Raw genomic sequence first — 19,880 nt, 5'->3', positions numbered from 1 at the left:
GTTCCGACTGAAGGACAGGTTAAAGCAGTGGTATTCCAATATAGACCTCAAATATAAATCCGGTTATGGATTTTTAAAAAATCCCTTGTAGTTGATTAAATTATTCATGAACTGGTTGGCCACTTTGTCATCACCCCTGACTCCTAGATAAAGGGAGTAATGTGTACCAGTTTGTGAAAAATGCATTGTAGTAGCCTTTATTGTCCAGTTTGAAAATGATATATTTTATAGATGGTATATGTTCTGAAGGTTAAATGACATTAATATAGCTCTATGCTATATGCTTTTATAAGAATTACTGGTTTAGGCTATAATAATGCTGAAGTTTTAATTTTTTTATTAGCTATTAAAGGGTCATATTGTTGTTATGCACATTAATTTACTGGCACACTTAGTACTGACCAGAAATAATTGCATTGTATTTTAATATAATATGATTTTACACAGCTACATAAATTAATTCTTGCAACTAAGTACACACCCACCCACCCACACCCACCCAACACACCCACACACCCACACACACACCCACACACAAACGGGGGACAAACCAATTTCACTTTGAAAACACAATAATGAATATTACAAAAACCTTGGACATTTAGATGGTAATGTCAAATCATCTATCTGGGCTAGAATGATAGAATGAACATACAAAGGGCAAACTGTTCCAAGGGAAATAGTCATGCAAAATAGTGTAAAACAGGCTTTATATGTGGAATGGTCAGACAAAATGATCACAGTGTATCTTGTTTTACAACTAATTCATACAAATAGATGTCAGTTTAAAATTCATCAAAGTCAGACAACCCAAGTGATAGTGATAGTATGCCTTCAACAAAAAATTCTTAGAAAACACATACACTGTAGTGCATAACAACAACAACAAAATAATCCACAGCATCAGTAAAATATACATTAAAACATTCTCAGTGCGAAATTGGTATATATTTACTATATTAGACGTTTTCCTCATAGGACAATACAAATGGCTGTTTGCTCCTTTAAATATCAATTCAGATTAACATGTGGGACCCTTCTTTGGTATCAAACTGAAAATAAAGCAGCACAAAATGAATCCTCAGGAATTGCCTCAGTTATACACGAGATCGGTTATATCCAGAACACTAGAAAACGTTTAAATAGATATAAAGAGGATGTCTTGAATGAAGGATGCTCAGAGTTTCTGAAGCTCTCATTTGGAGTGAAACTGGAAAGTGGAATGGTGTAAGTCTGAAGCTTACATTAGAAGGTTCATACAGTGAGGCAGTTAACCAGCCAACAAATAGGTTTATAAAACTGGCCTTGATAAAACATGTCCTTGGCATGCAGATCCAGTTTTTCTCTGTCACGTCCTCCAGTGTTTCTCCACAGTGTTTGGAAAGCATAATAGCATTCGTATGATTGGCAACAAAAGTTCTCACAATTTTTCCAGATCATGGCTGGTATCCAAAGTATGGATCCTCTGAAAAAGCTTAAAAAGGTCATGAGAACAAAATGAATTATAAGATGGCATAATATGACATTGCACAGTATCCATCAAAGAAAGCCTTCCTATACGTACCTCCTGGAAGAGCTTCTCGATGGCATCCACTGCTGTCGCATACACCAGGGGGACCCATCTCACCCGGCTGACCTACAGACCCTGGTACCCCCGGAAAACCTGCCTTACCATCCTCACCTCTAGGGCCTTGTATCCCTATTTTGGTTTCTCCTGGAGGTCCTGGTGTAGCACACACAGCATGCATGTTGATAATCATGAATAAAAATTGACTACTAATAGTATTCCCTAAAGTTCGGAATAAGTACCTGCGAAACCCTTTAGTCCTTGTGATCCATGGACATTAGTGCCTGGAGCTCCTCTCTCACCAGGCAAACCTCTGCGCCCTGAGTTAAAGCCCAGGGTCAGACTTGTGTCTGCAACTGAACTCATTTATTAACATCTTAGAAAATTGCAAATCCATATCTCACCCTGTTCGCCAGGATACCCTGGCTTGCCTGGCTCCCCTCGGTCACCCTGTCGCCCCTGAGGGCCCCTGGGCCCCGGGGGCCCTTTTCCTCCTGGGATTCCAGGCTCTCCTGGAGGTCCTACTGGCTCCTGGATGGGCACGGGCTTTCGACTAATCTCATTCAGGAAGGCGTCTAATTTCAGCACTTCATCTAAGGCACAGTGACGAAGCTGAACATTGTAATCAGTGAATAATAAAAGACTTATACCTTCAAACCATCAACTAGTCCCGAGCTGATAATCACATATTCTACAATTTTAAAACACACAACAACGAGCGCCAAAGCGTTAGTTTCTACCTTTCACAGCTACCAAAATAATGGTGAGTACAAAGAAACATTATGTATGGTCTACTGTCACTTAAGAGAACCAAGGAAAAGGTAAAGGAAGAGTATGAGGAGGAGAGGTGGGTTTGCTACATACTGCGCACTAGCTTCTCACAGGCCTCAGTGACAAGTTGATAGATAACAGCGAGAGACTGTGGCTCTCCCTTTAAAAACAAAGCACAGGTGCAACTGCATAACAAAGAGCAACAAAATGTTTTCTTTAAAAAAAAGGAAGGGTGCCACGCACAGCATGCAGAGAGAGAATTTGCATTTAACTCACCTTCTCCCCTCTCTCGCCTTTACTCCCAGGAAGTCCCTAACAATAAAACCACATCAAAAGTCATCAGTAATGACAATGTTAACTATTTTCATCTAAAAAGTGTCCTCCCCCTATCATAGAACTCCACAGCATTCTGGCCTGCCAGCAGTGTGCATGCTGCAGGTCTCTAGACAGAAAGCTGGCCTGATGAACTCACCGTGGGCCCCACAGGTCCGACTGACCCTCTCTCTCCAGCTGACCCTGGGTGGCCTGGCATACCCTGGAAGCCCTAAAAGGGGCAGACCACGAGGGGTTAACGGAGATGCGATGGACCTGTATGCGAAGTGTGAACTGTGTAACTCTGTGTTGGTGCAGCCCCTTGTCATTGCTCTCTTACCCTGGGCCCTGTAGTCCCTGGAGGCCCCATATTACCCTCCACACCTCGGGCTCCCTGGGGTGAAACAGGTTCAAGCAATAGCCAGAATGAAATGCATACGGCAAAGAGAGCCAGAGATAGAAACGAAAGATCTTTGCACATCCTGAACAGTTGTAGTTGTTTATTTTGAGGGACTCTGACTAAAGTATTATTCGGTCAGTATTCGTTTTCCACATAGATGTACATAAAGTAATTTTACCACAGGACCTCTGTAAAGAATAAGAAGTCTTGGTGTACAATACAAAAATGGGAGTGGCTATCCATTTTATATAGTGCTGGCATACAAGACTTCCATGCATATGCTGATTATCTATGCTTCATGAAATATTAATTAACCATTATCTATCTAGGGCTAACATGAACTACGAGACTGATTTCAGCAACCAGCCTGATTTGGTCTGTATATAACACAAAGAAATGTTTAAGTAAACACAAAAACTCCATTCACAAAGGAAATGATGAAATATTTAATGACATGACAATTTGATTAAAATACTCTCTGGCTGCTTTAATAGGTCACTTAATAGTAGGTAAAAAGTGTTGCAGCCTTTCCAATGCCGATCACAGTCTGATTAAGATCAAAATCGAGGAATGAGTGAGAACTGCAGGCAATAAATGACGTTATCCCACCTCCCCATGTAAAACTAATTCCGTTCACATGGTGCTTAAGTAAATAATGATAGAATGAGGTCGGCTCACCTTCTGTCCTAGAGTGCCTTCTTCACCTTTTGGGCCAGGTGGTCCTGGTAACCCCTTCAAAAGGAAAGCGGGGTGATGAGAAAGGTGAGATACAACTCACCCAATGACCACCCTGCTCCGACCGCACATTTTCGATCCGGTAACAGACACTACCTGATTCCCAGGCCTTCCGATATCTCCCTTCTCTCCCCTAATCCCTGGAGGCCCCTAGAGAAATAGAGGTACATGGAGAGGAGTTGTAACGCACTGCTCTGCGACTAAACACTTCAACACGGTTTGTCTGGGTTTAAAACGAGCCCATACCATTTTACCCATCACCGTTATGCCGCGTGGACCGACGGACCCCATGGGGCCAAACCCTCCTTCTGGCCCTGCCTTGCCAGGTGGGCCCATTTCACCCTGGGAGGGAGCAGACAACGTGATGAGTAAAGGGAGTTACTCGCCAGCTCCGCTGTCTTCTTCACCGCAGCAGAATTGGAGCTAGTAGAACAATGACTATTGCAGCACCTGCAAAAACCTGCTCTGTAGATGCGCACAGCGGCGATCTGACTAATAACTGAAGTGGAGGAGATGCTCTACCTTCAGGCCGTGCTCGCCCTTATCCCCCTTTTGCCCACGAGGCCCAGGTTTCCCCTGAGGGGAAATCAGAAAACAAGTTAGCACACGCACCTCCGATTTCATATTTATTAACTTGAGACAAGGCATTGTCTGTCTGTCAGTGCTAAGAACCAGATGGTATGCAGACTCACAGGGGGTCCAGGGTCCCCGGGCGCTCCGGGGACGTTGGACGCGCAGGTGCACGCATGCTCAGGGGCGGGGCAGCTCTCTTCATCCCTCTACAGAAGTCAAAAACAGCCACTTCATCACATCTATAGATGAAACCCTCCCTCTTTGTTCGGGAAGTGTGCTAAGTCACAGCTGCAGCGTGCACCAGTGTACCTGCGCCCGTTTCAATCACCCGCTCACAGGCAGATTTTAATTGCAGTTAAAATCAATTGTGGCAGCTGGCGTGTGGTGTCTCACCTGAGAGGGCAGGTCACAGCAGGTGTCCTCAGAGGCCCAGCTGGTGTTGCACACAATCTCAAAGGACTGCAGCTGCACCTGCAGGAAAGGATATGAGGAGCGGTTTCAGATACGTCGCACATGAACCGTTGAATTCCTTCATGCGCAGGATGTTTAATGGGCCTGTGCAGTACACCTTACTCACAGCAGCAGAGCCACTACGAGGCCCTCGGGTCCTCACTAGCTTGCCCAGCATCTCAAAGCCGTCGGTGGGTAGCGCTCCAAGAGGACGGGCGGGTCGCTCGCCAACCCTATGGCAGTCCACTGACAGGGATACGCTCACCTGACTAATGGACAGGTGAATCTGCCAATCAGGTTAAACATAGGTTTTACAAGCATGAAATGCTGTCAAACAGTGGCTAATACCTAAGTATGTCACAATGTCATAATTGTTTTTTATGAACAAGTTTTACTCCTTTTTAACTTACAAACATTAACTCTCTGTCTCTCACAAACACAAACACACACACAAAGCACAGAAATCTCTCCTCTTCACCTTGTGGAAGCTGCCATAGAAGAGAGTATGGACTTGAGGTTGGTCAAATGTTAGCTCCTGAACCTCCCCTCTGTAGTCCAGACTGAAGTACAGCAGCACTTTTCTCTCAGCTAACAACCACAAAACACACCCATCCACCCACACACACACCCACATCACACACATAGCACTCCTTTTGGCCTGCACTTTCAATAGTTGTTTTACCAAAAACCATATAATCTGGGTGCTTTCAGTACAGTGGACCCACACAGGTCCGTACTCACGGTCCAGCACCACACCCATCTTGGGCTGGAAGTCATTGTCGGTTAGTTGCCAGAGGGCAAAAGGCTCCCGGGGCGAATCCTGCAGTAGGCGGAAGGCCATGCTGATGGTGTGCTCAGGAGCAAAGCCCACTGGGTGGATGAAGCTACGGCACACAGGCAAGCAGGCAGCTGGTGGTGGTTTGCACAAGGCACAAATCCTTTGTGTTTGTCTGTGCATGTGTGCGTGCATGCATGCTTGCATGTGTGTGTGTGTGTGTGTGTGTGTGTGTGTGTGTGTGTGTGTCTCACCCCGTACTCTGGGTCAGCTGAGTGTCTCGGTAAAGGGTGTAGCTGGGTAGAGAGCTGAAGATGAAAGGCTCTGCTGCCACACCCTCCACTGTGGAGTGAGCTCGCTGAGTCAGACCAAACGCCTCCATCATATTAAAGCCTGAAAAACACACACACACACACACACACACACACGCATGCACGCACACGCAGGCACAAAACACACACACACACACACACACACACACACACACACACACACACACACACACACACACACACAATTGGGAGCAATACCAATGAGGCCATTCATTCACAAAATTACCATTCCAAACATGTGAAAGGGCAAACTGCAGCCACTGCTTCAGATATTTACCTTTGACTAGATTATTCCTGATGGTCATTTCAGGGCACACTAGGAAGGAAAACACACATCGACATGTTACACTTTTTTTGTACGTGTCTGCACAAACCTGCGCCAGGCCGTCAGGGCAACTCTGCTTGGATCCTCACCTTCCTTTTGTACGGGGTGCAGCCTTGGAGGAACTTGTATTCTGACAGGAGCTACGGCTGAGGAAGAATGACATGTCAGTATTCAGCCAAGCGTGCGAGCAGAGGCCCCGGCTGGGCTACGGCGAGAAGGAGCTGCAGCGGGGCCGGGCCCCAGGCTGACCTGTGGGATGCAGGATGGTGACGGCAGCGCTCTCTACTGTCCGCAGGCGGGAGTGCACGCTGATGCGATACACCGTCTCAGGCTGCAGCCCAGAGAAACAGTGGCTGCTGCTGGTGGAGTTGACCGTCTGCTCCTTCGTCTGCTTGTCTGAGTCCATGCAAATTGACACGCGGGCACACATAAATGAGCAAAAAATACCAAAAAAAAAACAAAACAAAGTGGATTTGGATCAAAGAAATGGGAGATGGAGCTGAGGAAAGAGGAGAGGGGCGCTGCACGTGTGAGGGGTCGCCGAAGCACAGCCGAGCGGCGCAGCTACCTCTGAGGGCCTGGATGACGATGTGGTAGGCAGTGACCGCTGCTACTGGTCTCCAGGACACACAGATGCTGGAGTGGTCGGAGCGCACCACACTCACACTGCTCACGCGCAGACTGGCTGTTGTTTTTTTTTGTACAGTGGAAAGCAACAGACGCAGACACGAGGACATCAGATCGGGCTGGTCTTTTTTGTTGTGTGCGTGCGTGCGCACGTATATGAATGAATGAATGAATGAATGAATGAATGAATATGTGTATACTGTGAGTAAGTGTGTGTACTGTGTGTGAAGTATACACACTATATTTGTGTGAATGTGGCTGTGTGCATGCGTGTGTGCGCACGTGTACATGAGAGATAAAGACTCACTGGTTTTGCCCTGTGCTGAGGCACTCCCTCCCTCTCTGTTGCGATATTCAGCTGTAACCAGCACACTGTACCGAGTGTCAGGCAGCAGAGACTGCAGCAGAACCCGCCTCTCACTTCCTGGCAATGACACCTACATGGCAAGTTCCCCCAAGACTACATTACCCATGATGCAAAACCAAATCCTCTGCAAGTTCTATGTATTATTCAGCTGTGAATCTGCAGCAGATACAGTCATTACTGTACTGTAGGGCTGTACACAAACTGTAAACTTTAAAGTAATTAATGTCATTCATTCAAACAATAGTAGATACATATATAATAAATATATAATTAATATAAAACACCATGAAAACAATCTTTCCCATAGAAATAATGTTGTGGCTTTTCAGTGGTTCTCAGGGTGCTCACTGTACTCTCCCGGGCATCCGCGGTCAGAGGCGTGTAGGAGATGTGGTAATGCAGTACGTGGGCGTTGGGTGGAACCCAGCTGACCAGCATACTGACCGCTGTCTCCTCTGAGATGGACACACTGCTGGGCCCGCCTCCCGACACTGGGACGACGCAAGGACAAAAACATAATAAAGGCTCACTGTTTTCTGAGTTGGAAGCCAGTTTTGTTTGTGTGTCTGTGTGTGTGTGTGTGTGTGTGTGTGTGTGTGTGTGTGTGTGTGTTATGGAATTCCAGCCCCCAAACCCTTTTGAAACATTTTCCCTATAATGTCAAATTCCTTTTGCTCAAATTCAGTTTGTGCAGCAGACCAAACTCATGACTCAGGTTACCCCCCAGGTACAAGTACTGACAGAATTCAGAGTGTGGAAGAGCAGGCTGGGCTATGGCGTCACCCAGCAGCAAGTCTCAATGCGTTTCAAAATTCTACTGGCAGACGCAGGATTGGTCCAGCACATCTGTGGCGTACACTCACACGTGTACAAGCACCCATCCCAGCTGTGGCTTACACTCACATGTGCTGTATCGTATAGCCACAGCTTCACTCTGGGCACCATCAGCGTAGAGGGCAGACAGTGAGATCTGATACTCCTTATCATCCTCGACACCCTCCAACACAGCTCCATCGCTCTCCCCATCTACCTTAAGCTGGAATGCAAATAAACAATGAATCGGGTTACGTCACGAAACTGTTACTTGCCAAACATCCATCCCACACTACGACTGAACGTGAAATCGGGACGTAATCTCTCATCGACTGCAGCGCCTCACCCTGCTGCACAGTCAACGGCATGTTAAGGCGCATTTTGACAAATCAACGCCACAGAGGCAGAGTGCAGAGAGCCCACCGCCCACCTGCTTCAGGTTCCCTCCGCTGAGGGAGATCCATTTAATCAGGTACAAGGTGACGTCGTCTGCGGCCGGCTCCCAGAGCACCGTCAGGGCGCCCTCCGAGTAGTTGGTCACCCTGAGCTCAGAAGGAGCAGGCACCCGTACTGAGAGAGCGAGAGAACGCTGGGAGTTAGCGATGGCTAGGCAGAGAGACGGAAGGGAGCAGAGAAGGGCTTCCCAACACCGGGATCAACGAAGCCAGCGTGGGAAAAAAGTCCAGCATGAGACGTACACGTCGTGACGTTGGCCGTGAGCGGAGCCGACAGGCCTTTCTCGTAGTGGGACTGCACTGAGACTAGATACCGGGACAGAGAGGCCAGATTCTGCAGCAAGACAGTGTTCACACCGGCCACTTCCACCTGCATGAGGCAGAGGGGGAGAAAGAGGGAGGGAGGAGGGAAAAGAATATTCCATAAAACAGAGGAGCCTGAAAGCTGTTGGAGTTTAAAAGCGAGGAATGAAAAGGATTTTCCCACGCACCCGTTTGACGTCACTCCCACGATTGGTGCTATAGGTAATGGAGTGGGCGGGGACATCGACGGCGCCAGGCAACCACGTGACCCTCAGAGTGCTGTGACTAACCATGGGGAACTGCAGATTGATAGGAGAGGCCAATGGGACTACAGAGAGAGAGAGTACGAGAGAACGACTGAGAGATGGAAACAGAGCCTCAAACAGAGAGACAGTGATAACGACGTGAAGTGCTTGAGCAATTACATGTGGTCGCAACAGCTGTGACGGGGTCACTGGGGTCTTCGTCGTACAGGGCGTACAGCGTGACTGAGTAATCTGTGGAGGGCATCAGGTCCTGCAGCTCCACGTCTGTCTCATCCGCCCCAAACTTCACCTACCGCAGACAACACAGAAGCTCAGCTGAACATAGACATTCACTACCAGTAGCCAGAACAGGAGCGTGGCCACACCTTGGGACAACCACGGGCACGCTATGCAAAAATCTACTTTGACGGATCGGTCCGCTGTGTAGCCAGTGCGCCTTTGCTTTATCCTTTCTCTGCTCTCTATTTTTGTTCTTTATTCATAATATTTTTTTATTCATAATATTATTTATTTCTTCAGATGTTATCATTGTGATTAATGTCAAGGCTGAGACATGATGCAATCTTCCCATTTGAGAGCTCATTGAACTATTACTGGCATTATAATGCGGAAGAACCTGAATTCACCTCTCGTGCATCATCAGGCTCGCCATCCGTGAGGGCGGAGTACAGTGCCATGTACTGAGTCGCTCCAGGAGCAGGCCTCCAGCGCACCCGCAGGCTGCTGGGAGAGGAGGCAGTGACCTCCAGGGACTCCGGCATGGCCAGTGGCACTGTGGAGGGGGGAGGGGCGGAGAGGAGAGGAGAAGAGACGAGGATTTAGAGGAGCATTTTGGATGTGTCCAGAACTAGACTGTACCCCATCTGTGGGAATGCACAGCTGGTGTCTACCCTACTCACTGGCCATTTTCTAACCACAAAAACTGCTGGACATTGTTTGGTTGGTAGTAGTAAAGAGTTGTTTCTAATAAAGACATACAAGTGGTGAAGATGCCCCTAAGTGGAGAGCCTACGTTCTCATCATATACGGGAAAGATCGACACGTGGTACTGCGTCTGTGAGGACAGTCTGGTCAGCACCACCGTGGAGTCTGTCCCGTTTACCACCACCTGCAGAAGAAAAAACAAAACAAAACCCCCAGATGGCTGAGGAGCACAGCACCACCCACAGCACTCAGCTGGTTGAAGCACCACGTACAGGTGGCCGGTACTGACCTCCTGCGGGCTCTGGCCCTCGCTGCTGTGAAACACCACCCTGTACTGTGCGACGGTTCGGCGTGGGCCCGTCCATCTCAGGCGCACCTCTCTGGCACCGAGCTCAAAATACCGCAGGTCCGCAGGGCCGGGTTCGTCCGGCAGCGGGGCCTGAGTGGAATGCTCTGTTCCTGCTTGACAAACACACACACAGACAGACACAAAAGTGTGCCCCCTGTAGACCGACGTGAGGGTGCGAGGGTTAAACGTGCTGGCTTTGGCGAGGCGGAAGCGAACTCACTCTTCGCTTTGCTGCGGTCCTCCATCTTCCCGCAGAGGATGCGCACGAGTCGGCCGGCGAGTCTACTGAGCAGAGGGAAGTCATTCACATTGTACACGTTGAGCTCCAGAGGCTCTGATGCTACCTGCCTTAACTCAGCCTCGTCTGCGTTCTTCACACCTGAGAGAGAGAGAGAGAAAGAGAAACACAGAGGCAGAAGGCAGACGCAGAGACAAACGGACAGAAAGAGGAACAGAGGGAAAGCAAAAAGAAAAATGGGTAATAACTACTTTCAAACTCACAAAAACATCAAAAGGCATCACATCGGGGCTCCTGCTGGCTTGAGAAGCAAGTCTCTCACCCACGGCGATGATCTCTACTCCAGCACTCTTGAGCCTGCTGGCTGCTGTGATGGCATCATCCTGAGACTTCCCATCAGTCAACAGCAGCACAAAACGTGGGGCGTCTGACCTGGCCCCTACGTCTTCTTTAAGATTCTCTTCTAGGACATGAATGAGAGCCTGACCTGATGCACACAGACACACACAATCATGTAGACTGTGAATCTGACATCAGATTAAAAGTTTTACAAACAGCTGAGGGGCCTCTCTTGTGGCCAACAAATAATTCAGAGATTCCATTCGGTATGGTTCTCACCTGTGAAGGTGTTTCCACCCTTGTATCTGAAGTTTCGGATACCATCCAGGAGCTGTTCTCTGGAAGTGAAGTTCCTGAGGTGCCACTCAGTGCGAGGGTCTCCACTGTACTGCGACAAGGCTGAGACACACATACACACATATACTGAACGTCCACTGCTCACAGAACCAGCTTCACAAACTCTAACGCAACACGTATCCCAAAAACGTGTGTGTGTGTGTGTGTGTGTGTGTGGGGGGGGGGGGGGGGGCATTTACCAATTTGAACCCCACGTGGGCCGATGTGGAAGGGTGTGACCAGGCCCTCCAGGAACTCCCGCACCTTCTTGAAGTTGGTGCGGCCGATGCTCCAGGATCCGTCTACCAGCAGGACGAGGTCTGCCTGCACACCGCGCCTGCACTCAAACGGCTTCCGCGACGTCCCGCCTTGACGTGTGCATGGGAGGCAGGGAAAAGGGGAACCCATTACCACATGTGGTTCAGGTGTTTACTGGTGTGCAAAAGAAACACTGGGATGTATTTAGTACTGCAATGCCTTTTTAAAAATGTTTACGATATAGGTCTGCTTTCTATGCCGCCTGTTTGATGGTCATGGCACCATTAGGAATTGATTGGAGATTAAACTGGCAATTCTAATTTCATGTACAATTTCATGAACATTATGAACTGTAAATACACTTTAAGTTTCTGCGTGTGCGTTCCATGCTGTATACACTTCTGGTGTGATCATATGGTTGAAGGACTGGAAGCATGAGCCATTTCAGAGGTCTTCCTCAGGCTACCGGAGGGAGCAGTTAACAACCCTCTCCATGACTCTGTCATTAACCCTGCCACCACCCCCTAAAACTGCTTCTGACCTTCAGGACATGGCCCTAAAATAACAGAGCCATTAAGTGCATGGCCAGCACAGTGTAGAACAACACAGCTCATTAGTTTGACTAAGTGGGTCATTCATATATTAACCTCGGTGCTTCCCATGCTGAGAAATGATTGACAGTATTACAAAAGTTATTACTTAAAAAAAAAAAAAAGTACTGTATGGTTTTATGCAAAAAAGCGATCCCACATTCTCTGATCATTTCCAGTGACCCTGTACAGTGTGAACAGTGACTTCTCAGCATGCACATGTGCAACACCGGTGCTGATGCTGTGCTATGCTTCACCTGCAACCGTTTGCGTGGCTGTGGTCTTCCTCACGTGCTCCACCTCTTTCTCAGGCTTTCCTCGGCCCTCCACCTGGCCCTCCTGCTCCTCTGACTTGGTGGGATTCTTCTCTTTCTTCTTTTTTTTCCTGTCATTGCCGCTCCTGTCCGACGCTTGGTCGTCTTGTTCGGCTGCGGTAGACGGCTCTGGAAATGCAGAATTAACCCCTATGTCATCTGGGTGGACGCAGGTCCACCACATGTACGGTGCCGCTGTTCCGCACTCTACATGCCTGCTGTTGACCTCCCTTCTAAATATTTACATTTATTAATAAAGCATTTAGCTGGCACTTTTATCCAAAGTGACTTACAATTACGACTGAGTACAACTTGAGCAACTGAGGGTTAAGGGCCTTGCTCAGGGGGCCCAACAATGGCAACTCAGTAATTACCTTAGGCAAGTACCTTAACCACTGAGCTACCACTACCACAGTACTTGAGACTGGAGTGATGTTAACCCAACCCACTGCAGCAGGGCTGATTACAGTGTGGGTGATGCAGGAGCAGAGCTCTCATTATTGGGTTAGTGAGAGACTCGACGCCAGCCCAGACATCTGTAGCTCCCCCAGGGAAACGCATGTAATGACAGAGTAGCCCCCAGGAGGGACAGAGGGATTATTGCTACACAATTACACTAAAAATTATGTTCATTCCTTCGACACATTCCATCAGTGTAATACTTAATGAGCTCAGTGGAATAATGAGTATTACTGGGAAGTGTAGTCCCAGATGCAATTTCAAATACACCAGAGGTGTGAGCAGGTGTGTATTGGAGCGGGTCGGCCCCGTTCTGGCAGTGTGAGCAGGTGTGTGCTGGAGCGGGTCGGCCCTGTTCTGGCAGTGTGAGCAGGTGTGTGCTGGAGCGGGTCGGCCCTGTTCTGGCAGTGTGAGCAGGTGTGTGTTGGAGCGGGTCGGCCCCGTTCTGGCAGTGTGAGCAGATGTGTGTTGGAGCGGGTCAGACCAGCGCTGGTGGGCTCCTGGTAGAGCACTGTGGGCAGTGATTCGAGAGCCTCTATGACGTCATCCATCTGCCCCGAGCCTGAGCCGGTGGCCTGGGCCTTCCTCTTCTGCCCCCGGTTCCCACTACGGATCAGCTCATCCTCCCGGAGTGTGCCGACTGAGGAGAGGAGAGGAGAGAAGAGGAGAGGAGGAGAGGAGATGTGGAAATAAAACAGCAATATAATACAAAAAGCACATGGAAATAATAAAGACATTACATTAATTAATAAAGAATTAATAGCAAAAACGTTAAATGCACAATCATAATTAATGTATGTTCACTTGGTTCCAGTTCAGTTTAAACTATACTTTAGTCACAGCACGCAGAGCTCATGAACAAATATTACAGGTCAATGGCTCTCTATACTAGTAATGCCCCACAGGGTATCCAGCCAATCAGATGGAAAAACTGAGCAGGGAGAGAATCTGAGTGTTCCAGCTGTCATAGAAGAACAATGGAATTCTGCACAAGTCACGCTGGCCTCCCAACCAAAGCACAGCACTAACCTGTCCAGACAAGCAGAGCTCAACACAGTATCCTACCAGCACCACTCACACCTCTACCCCTGCTTTGTTAGTGGGAGAAGCAAGGTGAGAAGCAGGTGGCTCATTCACTCTAATTCTCTCTTACACACACAAACGTAAACGCACTAAAACGCACACTCACTCACACGCATATCTGTCTTGTTCTCATTATTAAATGACATGTGAGAACTACATGACACATGGTAAAAGACCTGGATAGTAAATAAGAAAACTTTGACTGTTTTCAGTGATTTCATGCCCACTTAAGAGAAGTAGGGTGGAAGGAAATTACTATGTTCTCCAAACATTCCTCCAGGCTTATTTCTGTAAAGAAATGTCCTCCAAGTGTCCTCCCATAGTTTTCTAAAAGAAGCACAAAACCTGTCATTCTGGAAGATTCCAATACCTCAACACAGTCAATTACAGACAAGTCCTATTGAAGGGAAACATACTGACATATGTGTATGCACATGCATTCCAACATACATATGTAGTGCATGTTGTAGATGATGAATTTGGGTGAAACAGGATACCGCTTTGGCAGGCCCAATGCCTAACAGGCATTCTGAAATTCCCCAGCATTACTGCTACAGTAGCATAGTCTATGTGATTCTGTGCATCACTCTCGTATCTCTCTCTTCCTCTCCTTCACACACACACACACACACACACACACACACACACACACACTAAGAGCATCGTGCCAATACCCAACAATGGACGTCCACTAGAAGTCAGATTTTTATCAGTTAGTCACAGAAAACACTGCAAACCCAGGAACGAGTTTTTGTCAAGTTTTATTTATCTTTAGTCATTTCAGTGAAAGCAAAGTGCGTTGATGACTCAGTCCCCTTCTCCCACCCCTTCCTGCCCACTCTCTTACTGCTGAAGCGTCTCTTGGCGAGGAGCTTCTCCACGGTCCCGTTCAGCGTGAGCACCTGCAGCAGGTATTCCTGGCTGGAGTCGAGGCCTGCCACCGTGGCCCGTGCCCGCGTGGTGGTCAGCATCAGCTCTGGCTGGGGCACATCTGCATTCAGGGACAGAGCAAGAGACGGGGTCACCAAGGAGTGCAAGGTCGGTCTGGCATGGCGCCAACTCGGGCCACAGCCCTTCAACGCAAGTTGGTGAACGCCAGGCTAAGTTCAAAATTGACCTCATCAGTCTGGGCTATCAGAGGCAGTCACTGTATTTGGCTTGTTATGTTCTACCCCTGTGCCTCCTCCAATCCCCCGTCGTCTTCACTCACAAACGTTACGGGAAGGCCTGTTTGTTTTTCTGTGTGAAGTTTCTCAATAGTGCAACAGGCCTGCCTGAACTCACCTTAGACACGAGACAGGTATAGCGATAAGAGAGACTGAGATAACAGAGGAGAGAGAGAGAGAGAGAGAGAGAGAGAGAGAGAGAGAGAACACGTGTAAATAAGTGACTGCGGGCTATAGAACTGAAGAAAGGTTAAAGCTGGCTACATGCTTATCGTCATTCCATCACTGTTAGAATGTATCGCTCCTCCCTCACGCCCCTCATCTCTACTGACGCCTGAAAAATAATAACAAATTCTCATTTCAGAGAGACGAAAGAAAGAAAGACTGAAAGGAAGAAAGCCAGAAAAGGACCAATGCAGGGCCTGCAGGGAGAATATATTTATGTGTGAGGAAGACACGCGGCTGTTGTGCCAAACTGGCTACTTCCTGATCTTAGGGTGGGAGAGAGCATGAAGAATTTCTCTTATGCTGTCATCAAGTGAAATACCAGGAAACCACAACCTGCAGCAAAAACAACTGACCAACAATTTATTACATTTAAAATTGTTATTTAAATCAGGAGAGAGGTTAAACAGTACATGCAAAAGTACCTCATGTTAAAATGCAAAGTAAAAGCTGTATATGCTCATTTATACATCTGGGTTTTAGCTTTGACAGGGCCAGGCTGCCTGAGGGACCTGTTAACCTTGTTGCCTTAATATTTAAACCATTTTACACACTGCCTGAGTAACTCCATCAGTTAAGTCATAAAATGTCCATGACCATTGTTTTAGCAGTCTGCAGAATCTCAAACACACAATTCAGCTCGCAGTGTACCAAAACATGATCCAAAATATCAATATTATATACTGTTATATACTATTATATACAGGTTTGTGCAATCCACCACTTCAAAAAGCACCAAAGGTAGTTACAACTAGGAAAGCTAGCCAAAGCAGCCTCACCCGAGATGGGCCGCACTCGGACCTTGTAGCCCTGAACCAGTCCCTCCGCCTCCTTCCACTTCATCCGGAGCCGGTCCTCTGACAGAACAGTCAGCTTTAATCGGCCTGTAGACATAACACTTTGGCTTGAAACTTTCGCTTGAAACAGCATAGAAAGCCTTAAAAATGCATGTGATATTCAAACATTCTCTTTCAGTTAAGCACAGTGTGTGTGTGTGTGTGTGTGTGTGTGTGTGTGTGTCCTTGAGTGACAGAAAAAGGTTTACATGCGACTTAGATCCATGGGAAAAAAAGGGAGTGGGGCTTTGGGGGACATAGCGAAGATGCATGTCTCCAGATCAAAGACACGTACTTCAACAACATCTCAATGGCTTCTGTTTGCTTCTCCATGGAGAGGCTGTAAAACACTGGGAGTCTCTGGCGGTTACTCTCTCTCTCTCTTCCACCCTCACAGATCCCCTGCTCAACTCTGCCCTTGTCTTTGGCCGATCTGCATAATTTCCATACAGTCTCCCAACAATCCTCCCCTTTCAAGCGCCTATCTGTGTGTGTCTTGCTCTGCTCCAGCTGTTCTGGCACGCTCAAAGCAGGCCCTTTACTGTCCTGCAGGCTGCGGAGGGACGAAGGGCACAGGAAATCCACTTTTTGTGGGGGCAGGTTGAAGGTTAGCTAGAAGGCGCCTCAAGCTGCTGACGTCAGAGCCCAAAGATGGACGGGTTCTAGACTGGCAGAGAGTTGACCTCCAGTAGCCTGAAGGCCTCTTTTTGTATCACCCTTTTATCAGACTCTGTCCTCTTTCAGCAGGGAAAAGAAAGAAGATGAAGGTAGCGGAAGCCTCTGGGTTTCAGCAATAACTGCCAAAGGATCAGAGTGTCATCCAAATCAACGCCACCACTGACCACCCAGATCAAATCAGCAGACAAAAGTCAAGGAGACCCACATATTATGAGAGTTAGCGCATCGTGGAATGAAAGTTCAACAGCAAATTTTAATGTATACATTTTGCAAGGGAATTTCAAATTCTAAAACAAGCTTCAGTCTTTCATATTCAGATTTTTTATACAGCAACATCTAATATATAATATCAAATATAGTATATATTAGATGTTTATATATATATATATATATATATATATATATATATATATACATACATACATATATACATACATATATATACACACATACATATATATAAATAAAGAAACATCGAATATAGGCTGACTTTTGACGCTACTAAAACTATTCTCCTTTGTCAAACACATATACTCTCCCAACAGACCGCTGTAAGACACGTCATTGTATAAATTACTAAGTTGTTTGTCAAACTTATCTAAAAGTCAAAAAAGTTTCACATTTAATGCTGAAAAAAAGACAAAATGAAAAGGAAAAAAACATTATGTGGACCCATTATATGGGTATAAATAATGAACGATAATCTTAAAGGCCAAGAATCAATCTACAATCAATAATTATGGTTAATGTATGCACATTTAATGGAAATTAAAACAAAAATAATAAACTTGGTTAGTGAAGTTTCTATGGAACAAGACTTTTAAATTATCTCTGTTATGTTTCACATTTAGCTACCATTTAGTGAGCATTTTTTGACAAATGCTTGAGGTAAAAGTCAAAGATTGGCACCTTGGGCATACACCTCTGGGGCCAGCATTAAGATGATTATCCCAACGATAACTGCCAATGGACCTTCTGTGGCAAAGGAGAGGGTGAGCATGCCTGTAAATTGCAATGAGAACATTAAATATCTTTTCATAATTTGAGCGCAAATGCCTTTACAAAATCAATTGATCAAAATAGTATTTGTAGACTAGTCTAACAGTATTTGTTCCTAATTTGTCAAACCTAGTATTTTGTGAACACGGGTATTTATGAAGTGGACAAAAATAACTACATCTTCTAGTGTCTAAAGTGTGAAACGTGAATCACCAAACACTGATGCAGTCTAGGTAACAAGAAGTCGGTCATTTTTTTAAGGTAGGCACAGTGTTCCACAATTGAACTACAGGACAGAACACACCACCATTAATTATAGTCATTGAAGTTAATTACAGGACAACCGGTGGGAAAACCTAATAGGCGTTTGTGTCAAAGACAGAAAATACATCAACATGTGCATTGTTAGGACCTACCATCTACATGCAAGAGCAGAAAACACAGGACAAAGTGACCAAAAAGCTCCTTTTAAACTAGGACCACACACGACTACCTAAATCATGCTAATATCCGGCTAGCCCAGGTAACAGTCACGTTATATCTAGTTCCAGTATCAGCGCTATATTAACGAGGGAGTATTTAGTTATTTGGTACCCTAAAGAATTCCGTTAGCCGTTAGATAAAATCAATGACACCGGGTCCAAGCTCACACGTCACACCTGCACGTTAGTCGTGCGGCTAGTATAGTAGTAGCCTACAAACATTAACATTAACAGCACAAACCTTGCATGATTTGCCAGCCACACAGTAATGTGTGACTGGACATTTACGGAAAGACAAAGCATCTACTAATAACTCATGTAAAAATGAGGGGATGCACGCAGTCCAAACTTTGTGCATTCATCTATTACAAGTAGTTTCCTTGTCTTGCTTTGAAACTCTTTGGACGGGACTTTTACTGAGTACAGTCAACGAACGATGCCATCACGAGTATCTTACCTGAAGCTGTGCCTTTATCCGATATCCAGTCTAAGCGTCCAAATGCATTCCAGTTACAGATGTCAACTGACGGGACCTCGGATTGTTCTCTCACACTACGCGTCCCCTTATCCGTTTCCACTTTGGTGGGGCTAGGTGTGAAATTTGAGATGGGACGCTTGTCTTCCGCCACTAAAATCTGGGCGGGGAACGTCTGAGAGGATGTATTTTTGCCAGGATTCCACGCGTCTTGTAATACTTGTAAGAGCAAGACTCAAACGGGGACTATTTTAATGTGTGGGGAAAATTTATTTACTATTACTATTATTATTACTATTATTATTAAATTTTTAGAACCTTTCGTACTTTCAAGCAATTCAAAGGCAAAGTAAAAGATAAATACAGTGTGAAATAAAGCAATAAGGGGCATCAAGGATATAAAATAAAGCATTAAAAGATGAAGATAAATAAAATAATTAAAAAATGAATAAAACTAACAATAAAAGATGCCTAAATGAATAGAATACTGGGGGCACGTCACATAGAAAATAAAATAAAAATAAAGTGCCTGAATAAAAGCTAAATAAACCAAACAAAATCTGCATCCTACACTTAAATGTCAAGATTATCAAGAGTCCTCAGGTCACGAGGAAGTGAGTTCCACCGATTGGGGCTATAATGGGTGAAGGAGGCATCTGCACTTTTTAGCTGGGCAGCAGGTATAGCCAACATATTCCTACTGGCTGATTTGAGGCCTCTTTGAAGACACATATTTTGGTTCATGGTCCGTCAAAGTGTTCACATTTTCCTTTAACTCGGCAGAGTTGCCTACTGTCATACCACGTTTTCACATTTAGGATTACAACATTGACAAACTGGGTAAATTTAGAGTAATGAGAATAGCTTTAAAATAATGCATCTATTGCATTACAAAAGGGAAGACACAATACTGGTTATTAGGCCTTCTGGTATACACAGAGATGAAATGGCAATAAATGTACCACAAATATAACATATGGTTAATAGAAAAAAAGTAAAAAATTATATGTCACTATAACCACAATTGGTCTGTTTGTGCTAATATGGGAGAAGGTGGC

General features: G+C 46.1%; 1 protein-coding gene across 3 annotated transcripts; it reads right to left on the bottom strand.

Annotated features, from left to right (window-relative positions):
* Positions 1-693: 693 nt before the first annotated feature.
* col20a1 (collagen type XX alpha 1 chain) lies at positions 694-19,055 on the bottom strand. 3 transcript variants are annotated; one of them, XM_026998105.3, is made up of 42 exons: positions 18,805-19,055; positions 17,776-17,868; positions 16,132-16,236; positions 14,809-14,952; positions 13,363-13,518; positions 12,363-12,548; positions 11,458-11,625; positions 11,201-11,320; positions 10,905-11,069; positions 10,565-10,723; positions 10,285-10,454; positions 10,050-10,179; positions 9,698-9,843; positions 9,231-9,360; positions 8,994-9,133; positions 8,746-8,872; positions 8,478-8,617; positions 8,138-8,270; positions 7,583-7,725; positions 7,175-7,304; positions 6,809-6,925; positions 6,490-6,636; positions 6,330-6,386; positions 6,193-6,231; positions 5,838-5,976; positions 5,550-5,692; positions 5,287-5,396; positions 4,936-5,094; positions 4,752-4,829; positions 4,478-4,564; positions 4,308-4,361; positions 4,032-4,127; positions 3,882-3,935; positions 3,729-3,782; positions 2,991-3,044; positions 2,811-2,882; positions 2,615-2,650; positions 2,432-2,498; positions 1,972-2,160; positions 1,810-1,887; positions 1,565-1,723; positions 694-1,474 (listed from the first exon to the last, which is right to left on the bottom strand). In XM_026998105.3, the coding sequence occupies exons 2-42, from the start codon at positions 17,864-17,866 to the stop codon at positions 1,437-1,439; spliced, it is 4,710 nt and encodes a 1,569-aa protein (XP_026853906.2). In that variant the 5' UTR covers positions 17,867-17,868; positions 18,805-19,055; the 3' UTR covers positions 694-1,436. The 3 variants fall into 3 exon arrangements, with proteins under 3 accessions (XP_026853906.2, XP_081563316.1, XP_081563318.1); XM_081707190.1 differs by having other exon boundaries at positions 10,905-11,045; positions 18,805-18,968; XM_081707192.1 differs by lacking the exons at positions 694-1,474; positions 1,565-1,723; positions 1,810-1,887; ... (5 more) ...; positions 3,729-3,782; positions 3,882-3,935 and having other exon boundaries at positions 4,033-4,127; positions 4,236-4,361; positions 18,805-18,969.
* Between the last annotated feature and the right edge of the window lie 825 nt (positions 19,056-19,880).

Source organism: Electrophorus electricus, chromosome 24, assembly GCF_041902795.1.
Source record: "Electrophorus electricus isolate QZ-2024a chromosome 24, ASM4190279v1, whole genome shotgun sequence".
NCBI classification, from domain to species: Eukaryota; Metazoa; Chordata; class Actinopteri; order Gymnotiformes; family Gymnotidae; genus Electrophorus; species Electrophorus electricus.
Note: the sequence above shows the minus strand (reverse complement) of the source record. Positions and strands in the feature narration are given on the sequence as shown.

What these genes read in the sequence shown, in the direction of transcription:
- col20a1 (XM_026998105.3), bottom strand. Translation starts at nt 17,866, where the DNA reads ATGCTCACCCTCTCCTTTGCCACAGAAGGTCCATTGGCAGTTATCGTT. An exon ending in CCCACGTGGGGTTCAAATTG is followed by an intron (nt 11,321 to 11,457) that starts GTAAATGCCCCC and finishes TGTGTGTCTCAG; the next exon opens with CCTTGTCGCAGTACAGTGGA. An exon ending in CTCGTAGTGGCTCTGCTGCT is followed by an intron (nt 4,830 to 4,935) that starts GTGAGTAAGGTG and finishes CCTTTCCTGCAG; the next exon opens with GTGCAGCTGCAGTCCTTTGA.